The 22,457-nt window shown below is 43.9% G+C and overlaps 1 protein-coding gene across 5 annotated transcripts in view; it reads right to left on the bottom strand.

Moving 5' to 3' along the window:
* Positions 1-238: 238 nt before the first annotated feature.
* Positions 239-22,457, bottom strand: part of kiaa1328 (KIAA1328 ortholog) — a 32,111-nt gene continuing 9,892 nt past the window's right edge. For all 5 annotated transcript variants that reach the window (XM_046313100.1, XM_046313101.1, XM_046313104.1 and 2 more), the window contains 5 exons: positions 21,110-21,786; positions 18,509-18,595; positions 18,270-18,373; positions 18,021-18,141; positions 239-698 (listed from right to left, as the gene is read on the bottom strand). In XM_046313100.1, coding sequence (XP_046169056.1) covers positions 473-698; positions 18,021-18,141; positions 18,270-18,373; positions 18,509-18,595; positions 21,110-21,786 — 1,215 coding nt within the window. In that variant the 3' untranslated portion in view covers positions 239-472. The remainder of the gene's footprint in view (positions 699-18,020; positions 18,142-18,269; positions 18,374-18,508; positions 18,596-21,109; positions 21,787-22,457) is intronic.

Genomic DNA, 22,457 nt, shown 5'->3' with positions numbered 1-22,457 from the left:
CATTAGGCAGCAAACGTTATAAAATGTATTGCATTTCTTATTAAAAATAATGAATATGACCCAGTTCTTGTAATCCTTCAGTTCTGAGATAATGTGACCAAGGTGGTCACAAACTAAGAAGATTCACAAGAATTGTACTATTTACATTGAAGTGATAAGAAATCCACATATGAGAAGAATTAAAGTGCATTTAGCTACATTGTCGGTGACCATGTCACAAAATGTGGAGACCACTACACAAAATGCTTTACATTTATTTACATTTAATATAAAAAACAATCAATATAAAAACAATTGCATTATAAAAATACAATCGTACAATTACCCAAATCATGATTGTCTATTTGGACATTTCAAACCAAAACAATCAGAAGGCACTGAACTCAATTTAGGAGCCAATGGTAAATATCAAGTAAATTATTAAGAATTGTAATTTTGCCCCACTCAGGGTAACTACCTCCGGACCCCCGAATCAGCAGATGAAGAAAATCTCTTCAAGTATCTGGCTCTCATCCAGGTCCTGTTGGGGGGTCCGGTAAGGGCCAGGGTGGGAGAGGAGAGCTTGGCGGGCTGGTTTGGGGACACTGAGGGGGGGCTGGCATCGGATAGGGTTGCCTCGATAGGCGGAGGGGCCGTTTCGCTCGGGCAGAGAGATGGGACTGAAGACCTCCAACAACTCAATCAATGAGGAGTCCAGCCTAGAGCAAAAACACAGATGAAGAGGAGTCAATGAATGAAAACCCATTTGATTACTGCACGATACGTCTACTTGCCAACATAAATCACAATATTACCTATGTAATATTGTCCTTTCTTGAATCTCTCCAGCACTCGTGCCATCCTATTGCTTAACAGGAACTTGACAAGGCACGAGGCCAAAGCATGACTGTGGCACAAAGCTTGTAGTGCAAATGTGTAGCGCACCTCGTATTTGTTCAACAGAAGATATGAAAGGATATCCATATACGGATGAATTGTTAACTCAATGTTTTTGTTCTGTAGTGTCCATTGAAGCGTAACACAACCAGTGTAAAATGTATAAAGCCCTGGGGTGGACAAGCAGAAGGGCATGAGATGTTACAGGTGCAACAGAAAGAGATCGAGAGCGCACAGGGGCCTTCTCTTCCAGAATAAGAATGAGGGAATAAATAAACCAAAGCGAGAGATTAAGCTAATAGAGATTCAATCCTTCAGTCTGGCTGCTTGATAAATTATTCAGTGTGTACACACAGTTGGACGAGTGCATTCCAGATACAAAACATCAATTCTTAAAGCACGCTCCATCGATGTTGCTAACATAATTCGCTGCTCGTTTTAAAGCAACAAAGTTAAAACACAGAAAATGTATCCCTATAAATATTTTGTTACACAGAAAAAGACTCAGATGGGTATCAAGCAGCCAGCGTCGCTGACCACCCACGCACATGCCAACGAGCGCCGTAAGCCAACCATTGGTTCTCAGAACCTTGGAAGCGATGCTGTTTAAGAAATAACAATCATTGTAGTTTTCCATCCATTTCTTAAAATCTATGGACTTTGAATTAATCTGTACAAAAGTGTGTGTGCAGGAAAACAAAAAGGGGACACCTATAGGGGATAACACCCGCTGGGAGGGGGAAACAAGATTGAAGCTTAAGTAAATCCGTCTTCTTCATTTGGTCTCCTTTTGACTGTCAATAGCAGTTAGTGGGGAGAAGAGTGACAGTGTTTGAGAGAATGTGTGAGAGTGAGTGAGAGAAATACAGAGTGCAGGGAGGGAGTGTCAGGGTGAAACTTTGGCAGGGCTCCCTCTTGAAATGTGAGAATTTGCATTTTCATTTGTGGATTTATTTAACGGACAGGCCTCTCAAACAGCCATCCATCAACGGACGACATTTCCGTAATGAATAATGCATCACTTACCGGCGGTCACAATCTATAACAAGATACAGGGGGTGATGGGGTGGGGGTACAGTTTGAGAAAGGGGGAATTCAAAGGTTGTGAGGGGGAAGTGAGAGAGGGAGATGGGTAGAGAACAGGCCGGGTGGGGAGAATGCTAATGGTTTGGAGGGGCCATGTATACCAAAGGCCTTCGTTGTTTTATGCAAGGTTCAGTTGCAAATGGCCTGCAGGTATTAATATCACTCAAGGGGGCTCTTTATGAATCTGCTTGACTACATGTTCACACAGATAAGTCACACAGAAATAAATTAATACATTTCACATTAGAAAAACATGCTACTCAAAGTTGCTACCCTCCATATCAGACTCGTCACTACATTCTACAGACATATCGAGCCTATACATTCCTGGGTTCTACTCTCCAAGATCTGCAGTTAGTCTATCCACTCTTTGCTCCCTCCCCTTTTCTCACAACTTCCTCAGGTTGTTCCGCTCTTCTCTCATTAAAGATGTCCGTCTCGCCCTAGCGCCCACTTTCATTTGCAGTCCAAACAGCATGATAAAAATCCTATAAAATGGCAGGCGTGTACATCGCACATGTCAATTCCCAGCCAATCAATAGCAGGCGGGCAAGGTGAGGAGGGGGAGGGAAAGAGGGAGGCAGGAGGATGCAATGGAACTCTCATTACTAACTAGCGCAGGAGGCCAGGGATTAACTTCTCGTTTCATGTTTAACCCGGCCCTATTTTGCAATTTTCAACTAAGATTAAATTGGTTAAATGTTAGTTGTTGGGGTTTGCTGCTGAATGAAAAGAGGTGGTTTACCATTAGGGTAAGGACCACAGTACAGTGCGTGTCAGATTTTGCTATACCGTGGCACTCATCCAATGTTAGTGTGGAATTCCTGAGTGGCCGTGGTTGGTGGCAGGCATACATTAAGGGGGGGATGCATGGGTATGGTAGGGCTTACCCCTCACTCTCATAACATCTGCAAAAAGTCTACAAAGGGCCAGGACGACCCTCACCAACCTCCCAGCAAAACAAAAACCCTTAAAATGACATGCTTCTTTGATTCCCTCCACACACACAAAATCAGATTGGGTGTCTGAATAATGCAGGAAGCTGATCTCGAACAGCAGACTACGATAAAATATTTCTGTCCATACATAAGCTAGCATTCGCCGGTGCTTGTTAGCCTAAGCAGCCCTGCGTCGCTGGGGTTTGGCATTGTCTGGATTAAAGGGCAGGTGAGAGCAGAGCAGGCAAGAGGGGCTGATTACGGTCTGTCTGTTGGAAGGGAAAAGAGAGGAGAGGGTGTTTTTACTCCACATTTCCTCATTAAAGAAGAAGTTCTGACCAGGGTTTTGAGGTAAATATTGGCTACTAAGCTTGTCCAAACGACCTTCTGCTTCTGAACAAAGGGGACTCCTAAATCCAGTGAATATTGACTACAAAATCAACTCTTGGCTACTATGCTGGTTGGAGAGTGGTTTAGGAGGCCAAAACTGAGGTCAGTTGACAGTTCAAATTTTTTATAAAAAATCTAAAGTTGACAGTATAACGTTTTACATCGTCTGACTGAAACTTTAACATGCTAGAAGCTCATAATAATAAGACAAATTGAACGGTGAAGACAACACTTTATCACAATGATCACGTTTGTCGCTGTTAAGAGCAAACCTCTCAGAAAGGCCCTAATGAAATGCTTTCAAAGTTCAGTCATAGGTGGTGGGCCGACGCCGAAAACAGTCAAGTTGATCGATCTACGTCGAGAAGTTGATTTTCTGTATACGGCAATGAAAAATTCTTCAGATTATTGTAAAATCTGGTGGCAGCTTAAATTCTTGCAAATCTTTTCTGAAAATTTTTTTCTTCAACGCTGTATGCTTCTATGATGTAAACACAGCCTCAGATCCGCTGTCAGTTTATTAAGAGGAACTAACGCTAGCTCTGAAAGACTGAAATAAGATAAATATCTGTGAGTGCACTTAAAATGTAGAATGCAATACGAATAGTCTTTATCATATGAAGATGCAAATCGCCTGACCATTTAGCCAATGTATTGAAAGCTAGCCAACGTCACAGTTGACTAGCATAACCAGCTAATAATGTAAACATCAATGTGACTGCTCAAGAAGCTAGTGTTTCATTCGCACTCTCTCAAATTTAAATTTTGAATCATGTTTTGGCATGGATCTCTCATTTCAAGTAACTAGCAGCAGGTTTAAAGAAACATTCAATCATAATAAAATTTGCATAGAAACCCAAATAAAAGCATGTAGTGTGTCATGTGTGTCAGGTGTGTATGACAGCTGCATATACATATTAGCCAACACATATGGCAAACCTTGCAATACAATCTTCTCTAAAAACAGTTGTACAGAGTTTGCCATATGGAGCTGCCCAATACCATGGTGTACAGAAAGTCAGTAGCCTGGCGCGAGCCGGAACAGTTCATAAGCAGGAGCCAAACTCCTGATTCTGTAGCGTGAGACAGCTTGATGTACAAGTACACCCCCGAGACAGGACAGACCGGAGGGCCTTACCCCCAATCTAGCTCCTCAATGTTAAGTGCCAAGCGGAGACGCACCAGGTCTCATTTTTACAGTCTTTGGTATGACTTGGCCAGGGATGGAACTCACAACCTTCCAATCTCGGGGGCGGACACTAACCACAGGGCCACTGAGTTGGTTAATATGCATCATGTTGGATGTGTTGGAATATAAAGTATGGAGAATGATAAAGAGCCTGTAAGATTATAGAAAAAGCAGTTGGGAAATAAATGTTTGAGTTTTAAACACTAAAAGTTCAGTGAATGCGAGTATATTTTGGTGGTTTAGATTATTAACTTTCCTACTAACTTTCTAAAAGTTGACAGTGGAAAAATCTTGCCAATCCATTCATTATTCTACACACTGAGTGTGAGACATATTTTCCATAAAGCATGTTTCCTGCAAATACATTTAAACAAGATCACCACAAATAGTGTTTAACAATTTGAGAACGGCAACAAATAGCAAAGGTTTCTCAGGCAGTCTAAATTTTTCTACAAGTGTCTCAGGCCGTATTGGAAGTATCTAAATATAGTGTAGCCTACCAATCAATCTACATCAAGTGCCATAGAGGGCACAATCTTACAGTCCAGAAAAGAGAGCAGTACCATCTACGACAAACGCTTGGGCCTCTAAACTAGAACTGTTATCAATGCATGCTTCAGTATTTCCCCTTCTCTCTAAGAGCATTTTGTGTGCCCCCCCCCATAGGTGCATCGAAACGGTCACCAATGTGCTAAGTGCCTTAGCAGAATGCAATCTATAGCTTGAGTAGTCTATAGCTCCAGATACAAGAACTGTACATTCTATGGCAAAAGCCTGGGCTCATGACAGGGACAATAGAAGTCTCACCACTGTATGTTACAATCAGGGGTTGGAACTGGTTCAGCGAACAACCGATAACCTGAATCAGAAACTGAAGCGATCTATGCTGTCCCAGAACAGAACCATTATTTTAAAAAGCACGGGAACCGGTTAATTACGTTTTGGGCATTTTTTCCCAGTCCCACAAAAAAAAACAAATTGCAACAAAACGCCTATGCAAAGCCCTCACTGTCACACAGAAACGTATTCCGGCTTCTGCCTGCCAGCTGGAAATCTTTGCCAGGTGGGTGTGCATGCATGTAGGCTACCTGCCCCTCCCCTCTGAAGCAGAGGTTACTGTAGCCTACTGACGACATTACAAGAGTGATTCAGAAATTCAGTCTGATAGCCTTGAGATTTGATGCACCTGTACTGACCTCGCCTTCTGGATGATAGCAGGGGTGAACAGGCCGTGGCTCAGGTGGTTAACACGTCAGTAATAGAGACAAAATTAGAGTCGCAATTCAACGGCTCAAACAAGATGCATGTGGCAGGGCCTAGAGTAAAACACAGATTTAAAAATAAAATAAAAAAATAATTTTAAAAAAGGTTTTAAAATCAGCCTCGTCGCGGACATCGACGTCTTTCTCCCAGACCAATTAAAACAACTTTTTGCTTGCTTTGAGGAGTGCCACTGACATGGACCGCTATCCAAGACTGTGGGCTCTCCTTCACCATTGCCAACGTGAGTAAAACATTTAAACGTGTTAACCCTCGTAAGGCTGCCGGCTCAGACGGCATCCCAAGCCGCGTCCTCAGAGCATGCGCAGACCAGCTGGCTGGTGTGTTTACGGACATAATCAATCCTTATCCCAGTCTGCTGTGCCCACATGCTTCAAGAGGGCCACGGTTGCTGTTCCCAAGAAAGCTAAGGTAACTGAACTAAAACACCATCGCCCCGTAGCACTCCCTGTCATCATGAAGTGTTTTGAGAGACTAGTCAAGGACCATATCACCTCCACACTACCCTAGACCCACTCCAATTTACTTACCGCCCCAATAGGTCCACAGATGACACAATCGTCATCACACTACACAATCCCATCTGGACAAGAGGAATACCTATGTAAGAATGCTGTTCATTGGCTACAGCTCAGCATTTATCATAGTACCCTCCAAACTCGTCAATAAGCTCGAGACCCTGGGTCTCGACCCAGTCCTGGACTTTCTGACGGGCCAATTGAGAATCTGTGGTATGACATAGAGATTGCTGTACACAAGTGGAACCTAACAAACTTGATGGAGCTGGAGCAGTTCTGCCTTGAAGAATGGACAAAGTATTGACTTTGGGGGGTGAGGTGAATAGTTATGGGCACTCAAGTTCTATTTATCTTATTTGATTGTTTCACAATAAAAAATATTTAGAATTTTCAAAGTGCTAGGCATGTTGTGTAAATCAAATGATTACAACCCCCCAAAAAAAAAAAATATTTTAATTCCAGGTTGTAAGGCAACAAAATAAGAAAAATGCCAAGGGGGATGAATACTTCTTCACCTCGTGTTGAGGTTCAGAGTTTCAACAATTTAAAATACGTAGCTCCACCTCACATTTACTGGTCTAAAGGTTGATTCCTCTTCCATGCCTTTATGCACTCTTGGTAAAAAGGAGCTCTCTGACCTCCCTCGGGTGTGGTTAACCTGTTTGGGATAGGGGGCAGCATTTTCACATTTGGATGAAATGCATGCCCAGAGTTAACTGCCTGCTACTCAGTCCCAGTTGCTAATATATGCATGTTATTAGTATATTTGGATAGAAAACACTGAAGTTTCTAAAAAAACTGTTTGAATGATGTCTGAGTATAAAATAACTCATATGGCAGGGGAAAACCTGAGAAAAATCCAACCAGGAAGTGGGAAATCTGAGGTGTGTAGTTTTTCAACTCTTGCCCTATCGATAAGTGTCTATGGGGTCAAATTGCACATTCTAAGGCTTCCACTAGATGTCAACAGTCTTTAGAACCTTGTTTGATGTTTCTACTGTAAAGTGGGGGCTCATAAGGGCTCGGAGTCAGTGGTCTGGCAGAGTGCCACGAGCTTGTGACGCTCGTTCACGTGAGAGTTAGCTGGAGTTCCATTGCATTTCTGAAGACAAAGGAATTCTCCGGTTGGAACATTATTGAAGTTTTACATTCAAATCATCCTAAAGATTGGTTCTATACTTCGTTTGACATGTTTCTATGGACTAACGGAACTTTTTTACTGTCTGCTCGTACGTCATGAATTTGGATTTTTTGTGGAACTGGGATTCCTGGGATGTCCTATGAGTGTCATCTGATGAAGATCAAAGGTTAGTGATTAATTGTATCTATATTTCTGCTTTTTGTGACTCCTCTCTTTGGCTGGAAAAAAGGCTGTGTGTGTTTTTGTGACTTGGCTCTGACCTAACATAAGCATATGTTGTGCTTTCGCTGTAAAGCCTTTTTGAAATCGGACACGATGGGTAGATTAACAAGAAATTTTTCATTTGGTGTATTGCACTTGTTAATGTGTGAAAGTTACATATTTCGGGAAAAATATTTTAGAATTTCGCACGCTGCCTTTTCAGCGGAATTTTGTCGATGGGTGCCCTAGCCGTAAGAAGTTAATGTGCGAAGAATATGATACTTCCATCATTTTCCATATAATTTGTATTGGATGGAAACTTAACAGATAAAAGGGGGTATCCTTTACAAGTCAAAGTATTTGGTACAGTTTTTTAATAGCATCACAAAATGAAAAACAATATGACATTTGTTTTCTACATCTCAACACTGACCATTAGCCACATTCCCCATGTTATAATTACTGTTCCATTATCCACTTGTGGACGTTAAAGTGTATTGGGCGGGCAAAAGTGTCTGTAAATTGATACTAAAAAGCAAGAGAGAGCCCTCTCCGGCTTAATTTACAACCGAGTGTGAGCCGTCAACCCGGCAGTTCTCTCCTCCCCCTTTGCGGGCGGGAGAGGGTCTGGTTATTGTCAGCCATTGCCAAGCTTATCTGACCCATTGTGACCCTCACAGGACACTCATGACAGAGCCTATGTTATTAATTTAATTTATTCTATCCACACTGTCTGTTAAAATGTCTATACATCCCATCACACACACAGTTAATTTGGAAAGTATTCAAACCCCTTCACTTTGCGTTACAGCCTTGATCTAAATATGACATGTTTTGTTTCCCCTCAATCTCCACACACTATCCCATGACAAAAAAAAAAAGACATTTTTGCACATTATTTGAATTTAAAAAAGGACATATTACATTTATGTAAGTATTCAGAACATTTACTCAGTGCAATTTTCTAAACACCTTTGGCAGTGAATACAGCCTCGAGTCTTATTGGGTAGGTATGACGCTACAAGCTTGGCACACCTGTATTTGGGGAGTTTCTCACATCCTTCTCTGCAGATCCTCTCAAGCTCTGTCAGGTTGGATGGGGGGGGGGGGGTCACTGCACAGCTATTTTCAGGTCTCTCCAGAGATGTTCAATTGGGTTCAAGTCTGGCCTCTGGCTGGGACACAAGGTCATTCAAAGACTTGACCCGAAGCCACTCCTGCGTTGTCTTGGCTGTGTGCTTCTCCCCAGTCGAAGGTCCTGAGCACTCTGGAGCAGGTTTTCAATCAAGGATCTCTCTGCACTTAGCTCCGTTCATCTTTCCTTCAAGCCGGACTAGTCTCCCAGTCCCTGAAAAACTTCCCCATACCATGATGCTGCCACCACCATGCTTCACCGTAGGGATGGTGCCAGGTTTTCTCCAGACGTGACGATTGGCATTCAGGCCAAAAGTTCAATCTTGGTTTCATCAGACCAGAGTCCTTTAGGTGCCTGTCATCTGACTTTTACTGAAGAGTGGCTTCCGTCTGGCCACTCTACCATAAAGGCCTGATTGGTGGTGCTGCAGAGATGGTTGTCCTTCTGGAAGGCTCAACCATCTCCACAGAGGATCTCTGACAGAGTGACCATCGGGTTTTTGGTCACCTCCCTGACCAATGCCCTTCTCCCCCGATTGATTAGTTTGGCCGGGTGCCAGCTCTAAGAAGAGTCTTTGTGGTTTCAAACTTCTTCCATTTAAGAATGATGGAGGCCACTGCGTTCTTGGGGACCTTCAATGCTGCAGACATTTTTTGGTACACTTCCCCAGATCTGTGCCCCAACACAATCCTGTTTCAGAGCTCTACGGGCAATTCCTTCAACCTCATGGCTTGGTTTTTGCTCTGACATGCACTGTAAACTGTGGGACCTTATATAGACAGGTGTGCCTTTCCAAATAATTTCCAATTAATTGAATTGCCACAGGAGGACTCCAATCAAGGTTGATCAAACATCAAGGTTGATCAATGGAAACAGGATGCACCGGAGCTCAATTTCAAGTCTCATAGCAAAGGGTCTGAAAACTTATGAAAATAATGTTGAATTCTTTATAAAAATGTGCAAAAAAAGAAAAGAAAAAAAACTGTTTTCACTGTGTCATTATGGGGTATTGTGTGTAGCTTGAGGATTATTTTATTTAATACATTTTAAGGCTGTAACGTAACAAAGTGTTTAGTCAAGGGGTCTGATTACTTTCCAAATTAACTGTATAATTCGGTGGGCCTTATTTTGATGATCCATGTCATACGATATCCAGCGCTTCAAGGCAAGCTTCCGTCACACTCTGTCTCTCTCTACACCCGCAAAATGACCGTTGCATCTCAAGCTCCTACACTGGTCTGTCCATAGTGACTGGCAGCACAGTGTGTCTTTCATTATGATTAAACCATGCAGTTAAGGCAAAATACAATTTGGTCTTAATGACTTTCCTATACAGATTAAATTGCTTATCCACTCCATAGCTTTCTGGTTGGTTAAGTAATTTAATGTTTAAAAAAAGAAGATTTGAGGTTTAAAAAGGAACAGAAAGGAACGATATAAAGCGGTACTTTTGGGCGGTTTAAAAGGTTCAGAACTTTACTTTGCTGGTCAGAACAGTGGAACGGAATGAAAAAAATAATAGTTCTGAACAGAACCAAGCTATTGGTTCCAATAGTATAATAATCTGTCACCTGTTAAATTTATTCTATACTGAACAAAAATACATACGCAAACATTAAATAAAACACAAATATTTTCCATATGCAGCTGTGAGCATTTCTCCCCACAGGTGTGGCATATCAAGAAGCTGATTAAACAGCATGATCATTAGACAGGTGCACCTTGTGCTGGGGACAAAAGGCCACTCTAAAATGTGCAGTTTGGTTACAACACAATGGCACAGATCTGTCAAGTTGAGGGAGTGTGCAATTGGCCAACTGCAGGAATGTCCACCAGAGGTGTTGCCAGAGAAATGTATGTTAATTTCTCTACCACAAGCCACCGCCAATTTAGAGAATTTGGTAGTACATCCAACAGGCCTCATAACCGCAGACCTCATGTAACCACACCAGCCCAGGACCTCCACCTGCTAGATTGTCTGAGACTAGCCACCCAGACAGCTTATGAAACTGAGGAGTATTTCTGACTGTAAGAAAGCCCTTTTGTGTGGAAAAACGTATTCTGATTGGCCTGGCTCCCAAGTTGGTGGGCCTATGTCCTCCCAGGTTCACCCATGGCTGTGCCCCTGTCCATTCATGTGAAATCCATAGTCAGTCCTAATGACTTATTATTATTTTTTTTTAATTGACCGATTTCCTTATTTGAACTAAGCTCGTTGAAATTGTTGCATTTATATTTTTGTTCAGTATACATTGAATTCCTGGTCCAGGAATGACATGCAAGCTAGTGATTAAAGCCATCTGCTCCTGCTAGCTAGCAAACAGATCTACTTGTTGTAACTAGTTAGTAATGTAGCTAGCTTGCTAGTTAGCTAAGGTTGCTGCATTCTATGTTGGGAGTCATTTTACAGCTTGCATCGACGGTATCACGTTTCTATAACTAAATAAATAGTTGAATACAAATAAATGCAAAACTTTACCTGAAAGCAGTTTGTCGGATGGAGATCTCGAGCTTCTACACCTGCATTGCTTGCTGTTTGGGGTTTTAGGCAGAGTTTCTGTACAGCACTTTGAGATATGAGCTGATGTCAGAAGGGCTATATAAATACATTTGCTTTGAGCGGTCACCAGCTGCGTTTAGTACTTAGATATGGAGAATGTGATTGCAGACAATGATCAGCAGAGACAGTACACGTTTTCATCGGTTTACAGTTTAGTACTTAGCCGAGTTTGCCTGTCCAGTTAGCGAACATGCATTTTTATTGCAATAATTTACATCGTTCAAGTCGCAGCTTTGTGTTGGCAAACGTTCCAAAGATATATATGAAGGATACAACCTTCTCATCTGTTGTAACAGATATTGCGGTAGCACAAGCAAGATACAAACTACACATTGTATTGGGGAAAAACAATTTGGGTTTTGTGTGATGTAATCTTTATAGTTATGCCCCCATACAGCCAGCTGTCAGCCTCCTGTTTAGCCAGTGTTTGCAGTAGCGACAGTGGCAAGAAAAAGCATGTGAACCCTTTGGAATTACCTGGATGTCTGAATAAATTGATCAAATTTGATCTGATCTTCATCTAGGTCTCAACAATAGACAAATATATAAATGACTAATACAAATTTTATTTTTCTTGTCTATATTGAATACCTCATTAGGTTGGAAAAAGTATGTAAACCCATAGGCTAACCTGGAATCCAATCAGTGAGACAAGATCGGAGATGTTGGTTAGAGCTGCATTGCTCTATAAAAAAAAAATGTGAGTTGAGTTTGCTATTCATAAGAAGCATTCGCCTGATGTGAACCATGACTCGAATAAACTAAATCTCAGTCGACAAAATTATCTCTAAAAGCCTTGTGTTTATCAGTCCACGGTAAGACAAATTGTTTATAAATGGAGAAAGTTCAGCACTGTTGCTACTCTTCCTAGGAGTGGCCATCCTGCAAAGACGACTGCAAGAGCACAATGCAGAATGATCAATGAGGTTAAGAAGAATCCTGGAGTGTCAACTTAAGACTTACAGAAATCTCTGGAACATACTAACATCTCGGTTGACGAGTCTACGATACGTAAAACACTAAACAAGAATGGTGTTTATGGGAGAACACCACGGAAGAAGCCACTGCTGTCCAAAAAAACTAAACATTTCTGCACATCTGAAGCGCTACTGGCAAAGCGCTACTGGCAAAATATTCTGTTGACAGATGAAACTACAGTTGAGTTGTTTATAAGGAACACACAACACTATGTGTGGAGAAAAAAAAAGGCACAGCACACCAACATCAAAACCTCATCCCAACTGTAAAGAATGGTGGAAGGAGCATCATGGTTTGGGGCTGCTTTGCTGCCTCAGGGCCTGGACAGCTTGCTATCATAGACGGAAAAATTAATTCCCAAGATTATCGTGACATTTTATAGGAGAATGTAAGGCTATCTGTCCGCCAATTAAAGCTCAACAGAAATTGGGTGAAGCAACAGGACAACGACCCAAAACACAGAAGTAAAATCAACAATGTCTCCTGACCCCTCCTGTCTCAGCCTCCAGTATTTATGCTGCAGTAGTTTATGTGTCGGGGGGGCTAGGGTCAGTTTGTTTATCTGGAGTACTTCTCCTGTCCTATTCGGTGTCCTGTGTAAATCTAAGTGTGCGTTCTCTAATTCTCTCCTTCTCTCCTTCTTTCTCTCTCTCGGAGGACCTGAGCCCTAGAACCATGCCCCAGGACTACCTGACATGATGACTCCTTGCTGTCCCCAGTCCACCTGGCCATGCTGCTGCTCCAGTTTCAACTGGCCTGGGCCCTAGGACCATGTCCCAGGACTACCTGACATGAGGACTCCTTGCTGTCCCCAGTCCACCTGGCCATGCTCCTGCTCCAGTTTCAACTGTTCTGCCTTACTATTATTCAACCATGCTGGTCATTTATGAACATTTGAACATCTTGGCCACGTTCTGTTATAATCTCCACCCGGCACAGCCAGAAGAGGACTGGCCACCCCACATATGCTCTCTCTAATTCTCTCTTTCTTTTCTCTCTCGGAGGACCTGAGCCCTAGGACCGTGCCCCAGGACTACCTGACATGATGGCTCCTTGCTGTCCCCAGTCCACCTGACTGTGCTGCTGCTCCAGTTTCAACTGTTCTGCCTTATTATTATTTGACCATGCTGGTCATTTATGAACATTTGAACATCTTGGTCATTTTCTGTTATAATCTCTACCCGGCACAGCCAGAAGAGGACTGGCCACCCCACATAGCCCGGTTCCTCTCTAGGTTTCTTCCTAGGTTTTGGCCTTTCTAGGGAGTTTTTCCTAGCCACCGTGCTTTTACACCTGCATTGTTTGCTGTTTGGGGTTTTAGGCTGGGTTTCTGTACAGCACTTTGAGATATCAGCTGATGTACGAAGGGCTATATAAATAAATTTGATTTGATTTGATTTGAACAACAGAATGGCTTCAACAGAAGAAAATACACCTTCTGGACTGGCCCAGTCAGAGTCCTGACCTCAACCAGATTGAGATGCTGTGGCATGACCTCAAGAGAGCAGTTCACACCAGATATCCCAAGAATATAGCTGAAATGAAACAGTTTTGTAAAGAGGAAAGGTCCAAAATTCCTCCTGACCGTTGTGCAGGTCTGATCCGCAACTACAGAAAACATTTGGTTGAGGTTATTGCTGCCAAAGGAGGGTCAACCAGTTATTAAATCCAAGGGTTCACATACTTTCCCCACCCTGAACTGTGAATGTTTACAGTGTGTTCAAAAAAGACATGAAAATGTATAATTGTTTGTGTTATTAGTTTTAAGCAGACTGTGTTCGTCTATTGTTGTGAAAGATCAGATCAAATTTGATGACCAATTTATGCAGAAATCAAGGTATTTCCAAAGGGTTCACATACTTTTTCTTGCCACTGTAGGTTCATCCAATTGACAGATTTTCATGCAAATATGAAAAAAAACAATAAAAGTACATTTTATACACTAAGTTTTAATGTATCTAATATAAATCTAAAGTTCGGGTCCTCCTGAGTGGAGCAGTGGTCTAAGGCCCTGCTTTAGGCTTTACTACAGACCTGGGTTCATGTTTCAGAGGACGCATGACTCAACCGTCACCTTTCTTGAGCCCATTGGGAGGTTGCAACGATGAGACAAGATCGTAATTGGATCACACAAAATTGGGGAGAAAAAGGAGGTCAAATAAATGCATCTAAAGGTCAATGTGTTTCCATCGCATTTTCAACTCTACCGATCTCCACGGTCACAAAATGTTGCGTTAAATAGCAAATGTGCCTCTCTGCAATTTAGCCAACAGCTGGCAGATACAGTGCGGGTAGGCTAGTCTACATGCTGAGATTAGTATGGATACGTTTTATCCATAATATTTGTAGTATGTCAAGCATCAATCACGTCATCAGAATAAGAGGCTCGATATTTATTGGAAAGGAGCATCAAGATCACCGTGCACTTTCCACACCCTGTGAAGTTCATCATAACGTATTTCACCTGTAGCCTAATAAACTGCATGGTTTCCCGAGTCATAGTAGGAGGACCACACACACACACACACACACACACACACCCCATCTCGCCTTATACATTTTACAGACACAAAAGGATCCCACTATATCGAAAGCACAAATGATCTGTCTGCATTTATAAAATTGTACCGAAACGACCTGTTTCCATCCCAGCTGTGCTAATCTTTTTTTCTAAATACGCTGTGAATTTACTCACATAAACATGGTTAATGATGGAAAATAGCATTACATCGCTATTGACTGCTGGTTTGTGTACAAGTGGTAGCATCACGAGTAAGTGAGCACTAAGCAGGAGGGATGCTCGTGGACCCCGCATGAGCAGAAATCTACGTTTTTTTATTTATTTAAGCAACAGCATGTTTGATTCCAGAAAATCCAAAACCGCAGCCACTCCATATTACTAATTACCTGTATCCATGATTTCCCTAGTGGTTTTAATGGCCATCTGCTAGAGTTGGTTCGATTGGCATGGTGGTGGTTACTTTGACCATATTGCATTGTTTAAGATGTACAAACAATTTGTCAGAACATTGTGAAGAGTTTTCCTTCTGGCTGAGTCAGAGACAAGCTGTCTTGATGCTTCATGTTGCTAGGCTATGGACGACCATGTTCCCAGTAGGACATTTTAAGTTCACACTTGAAGAAATGTGTAATATTCATATGCACAGACAGAAAGACACACAACAGAAATAAAATGGAAAAAAAGGAGGAAACGTGTTCCCTTAAAAAAATGAAATCACACTATTTCATACAAGCTAAGCAACACACACACACACACACACACGGGAAGACACCACTGTCACATTAATTACCTTTCCACACAAGCAATGGGGAGGCATTCGTAACGAATTCTGTCTCTCCCCCTACTCCTTTCCCTCTTCCTCACTCCTCTCCCTCTCAACCTATTCCATGCTCTCTCCCTATTCCAACCTCTTCCTCCCTCCCTCTCTCCCTCCCTCCCTCTCTCTCCCTTCTCCCTCCTTCCTTCTCTCCTCCCTTCTCTCCTTCCTTCTCTCCTCCCTTCTCTCCTCCCTTCTCTCCTTCCTTCTCTCCTTCCTTCTCTCCTCCCTTCTCTCCTCCCTTCTCTCCTTCCTTCTCTCCTTCCTTCTCTCCTCCCTTCTCTCCTTCCCTCTCTCCTTCCCTCTCTCCTTCCCCTTCCCTCCCTCCTTCCTTCTCCCTCCCCTTCCCCTTCCTTCCTTCTCCCTCCCTCCCCCTCCTCCTCCTCCTCCTCAGTCTCCCCCTCCTCCTCCTCCTCCTCAGTCTCCCCCTCCTCCTCCTCCTCCTCAGTCTCCCCCTCCTCCTCCTCCTCAGTCTCCCCTCCTCCTCCTCCTCAGTCTCCCCCTCCTCCTCCTCCTCAGTCTCCCCCTCCTCCTCCTCCTCAGTCTCCCCCTCCTCCTCCTCCTCAGTCTCCTCCTCAGTCTCCCCCTCCTCCTCCTCCTCAGTCTCCCCCTCCTCCTCCTCCTCAGTCTCCCCCTCCTCCTCCTCCTCAGTCTCCCCCTCCTCCTCCTCCTCAGTCTCCCCCTCCTCCTCCTCCTCAGTCTCCCCCTCCTCCTCCTCCTCAGTCTCCCCCTCCTCCTCCTCCTCAGTCTCCCCCTCCTCCTCCTCCTCAGTCTCCCCCTCCTCCTCCTCAGTCTCCCCCTCCTCCTCCTCAGTCTCCCCCTCCTCCTCCTCAGTCTCCCCCTCCTCCTCCTCAGTCTCCCCCTCCTCCTCCTCAGTCTCCCCCTCCTCCTCCTCAGTCTCCCCTCCTCCTCCTCAGTCTCCCCCTCCTCCTCCTCAGTCTCCCCCTCCTCCTCAGTCTCCCCTCCTCCTCAGTCTCCCCCTCCTCCTCAGTCTCTCCCTCCCCCTCCTCCTCAGTCTCTCCCTCCTCCTCAGTCTCTCCCTCCTCCTCAGTCTCTCCCTCTCTAACTCACTCTCGCTATTCCTCCATTTCTCCCCCATATCCTCCTTCCCCCTAATCGCCTCCCCCTCCCTTTATTCCTCTCTAGCCCTCTTTCCCTCTCTCTAGCCCTCTTTCCCTCTCTCTAGCCCTCTTTCCCTCTCTCTAGCCCTCTTTCCCTCTCTCTAGCCCTCTTTCCCTCTCTCTAGCCCTCTTTCCCTCTCTCTAGCCCTCTTTCCCTCTCTCTAGCCCTCTTTCCCTCTCAAGGCTCCCCTCTCTCTCTCTCAAGGCTCCCCTCTCTCTCTCTCAAGGCTCCCCTCTCTCTCTCTCAAGGCTCCCCTCTCTCTCTCTCAAGGCTCCCCTCTCTCTCTCTCAAGGCTCCCCTCTCTCTCTCTCAAGGCTCCCCTCTCTCTCTCTCAAGGCTCCCCTCTCTCTCTCTCAAGGCTCCCCTCCCTCTCTCACCCCCCCCCCCCTCTCTCTCTCTCTCTCTCCTCTCAGAGACAGAGACTGTGCATCCCCACAGAAGTCTGTTCAATTACACCTGCTGCTGGGTCCCTGCTAGGACAACTAATGGAACACAGCTTGACTCCTGTCAGCCTTGCCGCTAGCCCGGGAGAAAGCTTCATTTAGCCCATCAAACGCCAAGCCAAGTCCCAGTGCCGACCAGGCCCACCTCAGCCTCATGCTCCCCATTCCCTTCTTTCCTCCCTCTTTTTATTTTCTTTCCACACCCGTTCGACGACATGTTGCATTGCACTTCCACCCTGCCTGACCTGTTCATGAAAATAGTATTTTTCTAATCTAAATGTTTCTAGATATGGTAGAAAACACACCACAAGCATTTCGCCACACCCACAAAATGTTATTTGATGAAAATACAGCACAGCTTTTAACAACGCTTTGTTTATTCAGTGCTCAATGCTTAATTAAGACTAAATTTAGCCATATGAAATAAATCGATACAGATAACGGGGATCATTAATAAAATAAAAATATCCACACACTGATGAATGCTCCCGATGTTTTTTGTGCATCATTTCAACCCAGCAGGAGCACTCAGTGGACAGGGATCTATTCTCTATTTTTGGTTTACTTTGTGTACCCAGCACCTGCAACTTCCTGGACATGCGTACACTAAGTTGGACAATAGCGTATTCATGTCATCACAGCCCAAAGAAAATTGACAACACACTTTATTTTGACCTTGAAAAAGTGCTGATAATGATGACCTAGGCTAAGCTATCCTTGGATCAAGGCTAAGATGCGGTGTTGCGGTGCAGTACAGTCAATTGGGAAACAGCAATGGTGTAAGGGATAGGGTTGTGATTGGGACACCAAATTCTGTGGCTTACCTAGTGTGGGGGGTCCTAGGTAGAGTGGGGGACATCACCGGTGCTGGGGTGGCTTTGAGAATGCTCTGGGGCATCACAGGAGAGGTGGCTATATCCCTCCTGGACTTGTTATGACAGGGCTCTGCATATGGAGGACAAAAAAATAAGAAAATGGACTTCAGAACCCTAATGAAGGAGACTATGAAGCAGGGATGGCTAACTGGCAGCCAATGGATACAGAGCTGTCACACACAAATGCACACAACCTACCAGGGGAGTGTATGGAGTTTTGCAGGGGGATGTGTGCAGTATTGTCTTTGTGTGGAGGTACTTCTTGCTCCGCTGCCAAGTCCTCTGCATCGTCACACATCTCACTGCAGAGACACAGAGTCAAGCTTTGTAAGCTAAAGGTTGGATTACTAGATACAAAAATGCCAGTTACTCAGAGAGCGAGAGATGGTGAGGAAAGATTGTTTGAGAGAATGAGTGAGGTGGTTCCAAGGCTTTACCGGAGTAGTGCACGGCTGTTGGGTAAAGGATCGGTCCCATTTCTGGACATTGAGTGGCTGAGTTGGTCTAAAGTGGCTTGCTGGAACCTGTAAGAGACAACATTAAGTACAGGCCCCAAATATTGTTCACATCATGTTTGACCAGGCTTCAATACTGCACCGTTTGACTTGTGGCAGTGAAACGTTTTCACCTGATCACGTTCGTTTTCGGTTCACAATTTCGCTTTTTGTTAATAATGTTAAATGTCATTATGATTTATTAACATAATGTGCAATTGACCAAAAACAAAACCAACTTTCTAAAGAGGCAAGTACAGCACGGGAATGCCCCCGTCTGTCTCGGCATACTGGGGAGGTTTTGGAAATCTTCTGGCCCAGTCGATCACCACCATCAAAAAGATTTTAATAACGCTAGGCAACAACTGATTTTTTATTTTAATTTGATATAATTTAAAAACGGAAGGATTCTCGAAGCTGTTCATTATGTTGATAACCATGTCCCGGTTATTATTGGCAAAACAACTTCCAATGTTTGGCTTCAACTTGGTTTTCCATTCAAAGCGTTACATTACAAAGGGAACCCGATTTTTGGTCGCTTTATCGTTTTAAAATATGATATAATAACCTCTCAGTAACTCTTCAACATCTTGAATGGCAAGACTGACTATTTACAAAATGCACAGACTCCATTAGTGTGTTTGTGTCGAGAGCATGTCTATTTAGTCAGGCAATGCCCACGTTATTCTGACATATTTTAGAATGTAAAAATAATGTGAATGTCAATGCATAATGCCATTTGGTAGGACTTTAAAAAAACATTCTTGAAGTGTGGGGGGGGGGTTCTATAGATATTACAACAATTAAATATACATTGTAGGGCCTTAATAATTACAAATAAATGCTTGAAAAAGCCCTTTATTTGACTTGCCAATGTCTGTATGAACCCTGTATAGGCTTCTTGCTCAGCCCGCAAACGAAAGATAAAAATCACCTGAAATTATGCATGCATCATTCAATTCCTGTCAGATCTTGTGCAAGTATGCATGTAAATACATTTTTTCTTCCCATTCCGGCCAGTACCTTTGAGTTGGCACTGGCCCGGTGTGCCACTGGCAAATTCACCTGAAAGTCGATCCCTGCTGTGTGCAGTACGTGCAGGTCCTATATCAATGATCTACAGTGCATTCGGAAAAGTATTCAGACCCCTTGACTTTTTCCACATTTTGTTCAATTACAGCCTTATTCTACAATGGATTAAATAGTTGTCCCCCTCACCAATCTACACACAATACCCCATAATGACAAAGCAAAAACAGGTTGAGACATTTTTTGCAAATTAATAAAACTAAAAGTGAAATATTACATTTACATAAGCATCAATGGAAACAGGATGCACCCGAGCTCAATTTCGAGTCTCGTAGCAAAGGGTCTGAATACTTATGTAAATAAAGGTATCTTTTCATTTGCAAACATTTCTAAAAACCTGTTTTTATTTCATCCATTTTAGAATAAAGTTGTAATTTATCAAAATGTGAAAATGTCAAGGGGTCTGAATGCACTGTATATACACACAAACACACTCCGGGTGACAATAGGTAGCGCTAATGTTACTGTCCCAACTAGAACAAAAGAATACATGTAATTTTGTCCTGGAAATATTTTATTGAAATACTGTAGAATTTATCATTACACAGGTGCGACTTGTGCTGGGGACAATAAAAGACCATTCGGAAATGTGCAGTTTTGTCACAACACAAGGGTGGGAACGTGTAATTGGCACGGTGACTGCAGGAATGTCCACCAGAGCTGTTCCAAGATAATATAAAATGTTAATTTCTCTACCAACGTCATTTTAGAAAATTTGGCAGTAGGTCAAACCGGCCTCACAACCACAAATCATCTGCATGAAGTCGTGTGGGTCGAGCAGTTTGTAGATGCCGTTGTGAACACAGTGCCCCATGGTGGCGGTGAGGTTATTGTATGGGCAAGCATAAGCTACGGACAACCAACACCATTGCATTTTATCGATGACAATTTGAATGCACAGACATGCCGTGACGAGATCCTGAGGCCCATCGTAGTGCCATTCATCCACCACCATCACCTCATGTTTCAGCATGATAGTGCATGGCCCCATACACAATTCCTGGAAGCTGAAAATGTCCCAGTTCTTCCATGGCCTGCATTCTCAGACATGTCACCCATTGAGCATTGTTTGGGATGCTCTGGATCGACGCATACGACAGCGTGCTCCAGTTCCCACTAATATCCAACAATTTCGCACAGCTATTAAAGAGGAGTGGGACAACATTCCACAATCAACAGCCTGATCAACTGTATGCGAAGGAGATGTGTCGCACTGCATGGGGCAAATGGTGGTCACACCAGATACAGACTGGTTTTCTGATCCACACCTACTTATTTTTTATTTTCTGAGATTGTTGCAGACACATATCTGTATTCCCAGTCATGTGAAATCCATTGATTAGGGCCTTAATTGACGAATTTCCTTATACGAACTGTAACTTGGTAAAATCTTTGAAATTGTTGCATGTTGAATTAATATTTTTGTTCAATATAAAATGTAATTCAATTTAATACCTGCTGTAGTCTAGGCGTGTGTGTCGGAGATGCTGGTTCTGTCTGATCAGACGCTCCTCCTGCTGGGCCAGCCGTGCCTGCAGCCGCTCTCTCTCCACCTCCAGCTGCAGCTTCTGCAGGAACAGCTGGTGCCTCCTCTCCTCCCAGTCCTCCGGGCCCAGGAGGGGTGCTGTGAGGGCCCCCTCTGCCTCTACTCGCTCCCCCGATGGATCTTCTCCGGGTAGTAACCCTCCAGGTCCAAGTAGACCTCTGCTGTCTTTGAGTAGTTCACCAGGGCCGTTGTGGAGCAGCGGGCTGGTGTTGCCCAGTAGAGGGGCTTCTGTGGCCCCCCTATGGGGGAACCTCCCGTTGACCAGACTTTCCTGTCTGCTGCGCTGAGACGCTAGACGAAGCTCGCTATGGGCCCCTCCTCGGCAGCCCAGTGGTTTCATTGGTCCCTGGGATTGGTCGCTGGAGGAATAGGGAGGGGGGGTGTCTGAGTGAAGGTCGTCCGAGAGAGAGGCAGGACTCAGGGATGGGACTCTTCCTCCCGCTCCTCTTCCTCCACCATTTCGCTCTCTTCCTCCTCTGTTTGTCCCCGTTCCTCCAAGAGTGGGCAGGTCTAGGTAGGAGCCGTCCAAGGCGGTGGTCCTCTCTCCCCTGCTAAGCTTGGTGAAGGCTCCCTCACTGCTGGGGGCCTGTGGAGACAAGAGAGCCACCCAGTCAAATATACCTTTCTATTGGTATCTATTGTCAATATATTATTCAATGTTACCATTTAATCTTATGCACCTGGATTTCAGCCTGTATTAACTGCTACAGTAAGTAGGCATGAATAAAATCTGAAACATGTCATGTATTCATCTCCAATCTCTACAAGTGTTTAAGAGTAAGGGGTCACTCCTTCCTTTACCTGTATTAACTTTTCTGTGAGAGAGCAATGGTTAAGCCAAGATATACTCGACAACGCAGAAGTAAGAGGTATGGAATATTTCACTTCAATTTGGTTTGGGCAAGAGATTCTGGAAAAAAAAAAGTGCTGAGCACAGGGAAACCAAGGTCTCTGAAGCGAAAAAGAAACCCTTAGAGGAGAGAAGAGAAAAGTGCCCACCTTCAGCAAGACAAGAGAGCGACTGACTAATCCAGTGTGCGGTCACAGAGCACGCAAACACGCATTACTCAGCCCCACCGTAGGCCACGGAGGATGACGAAGTTGTCTAAATGATTACCTTGAGAAATGGTTTGTGCTACTGTACGCGGTCATAGTGGACTTTTCCTTAGCTGTCATGACATTTGATGTGCTGTCTAAGTCTTAGGACAGGTCCCTCGAAAATAAAATGTGAGTGTGTATGTGCATCTCTCCCAGTTG

This window comes from Oncorhynchus gorbuscha, linkage group LG18 (genome assembly GCF_021184085.1).
Source record: "Oncorhynchus gorbuscha isolate QuinsamMale2020 ecotype Even-year linkage group LG18, OgorEven_v1.0, whole genome shotgun sequence".
Classification (NCBI taxonomy): domain Eukaryota; kingdom Metazoa; phylum Chordata; class Actinopteri; order Salmoniformes; family Salmonidae; genus Oncorhynchus; species Oncorhynchus gorbuscha.
This window is presented reverse-complemented; position numbering and strand designations above follow the sequence as displayed.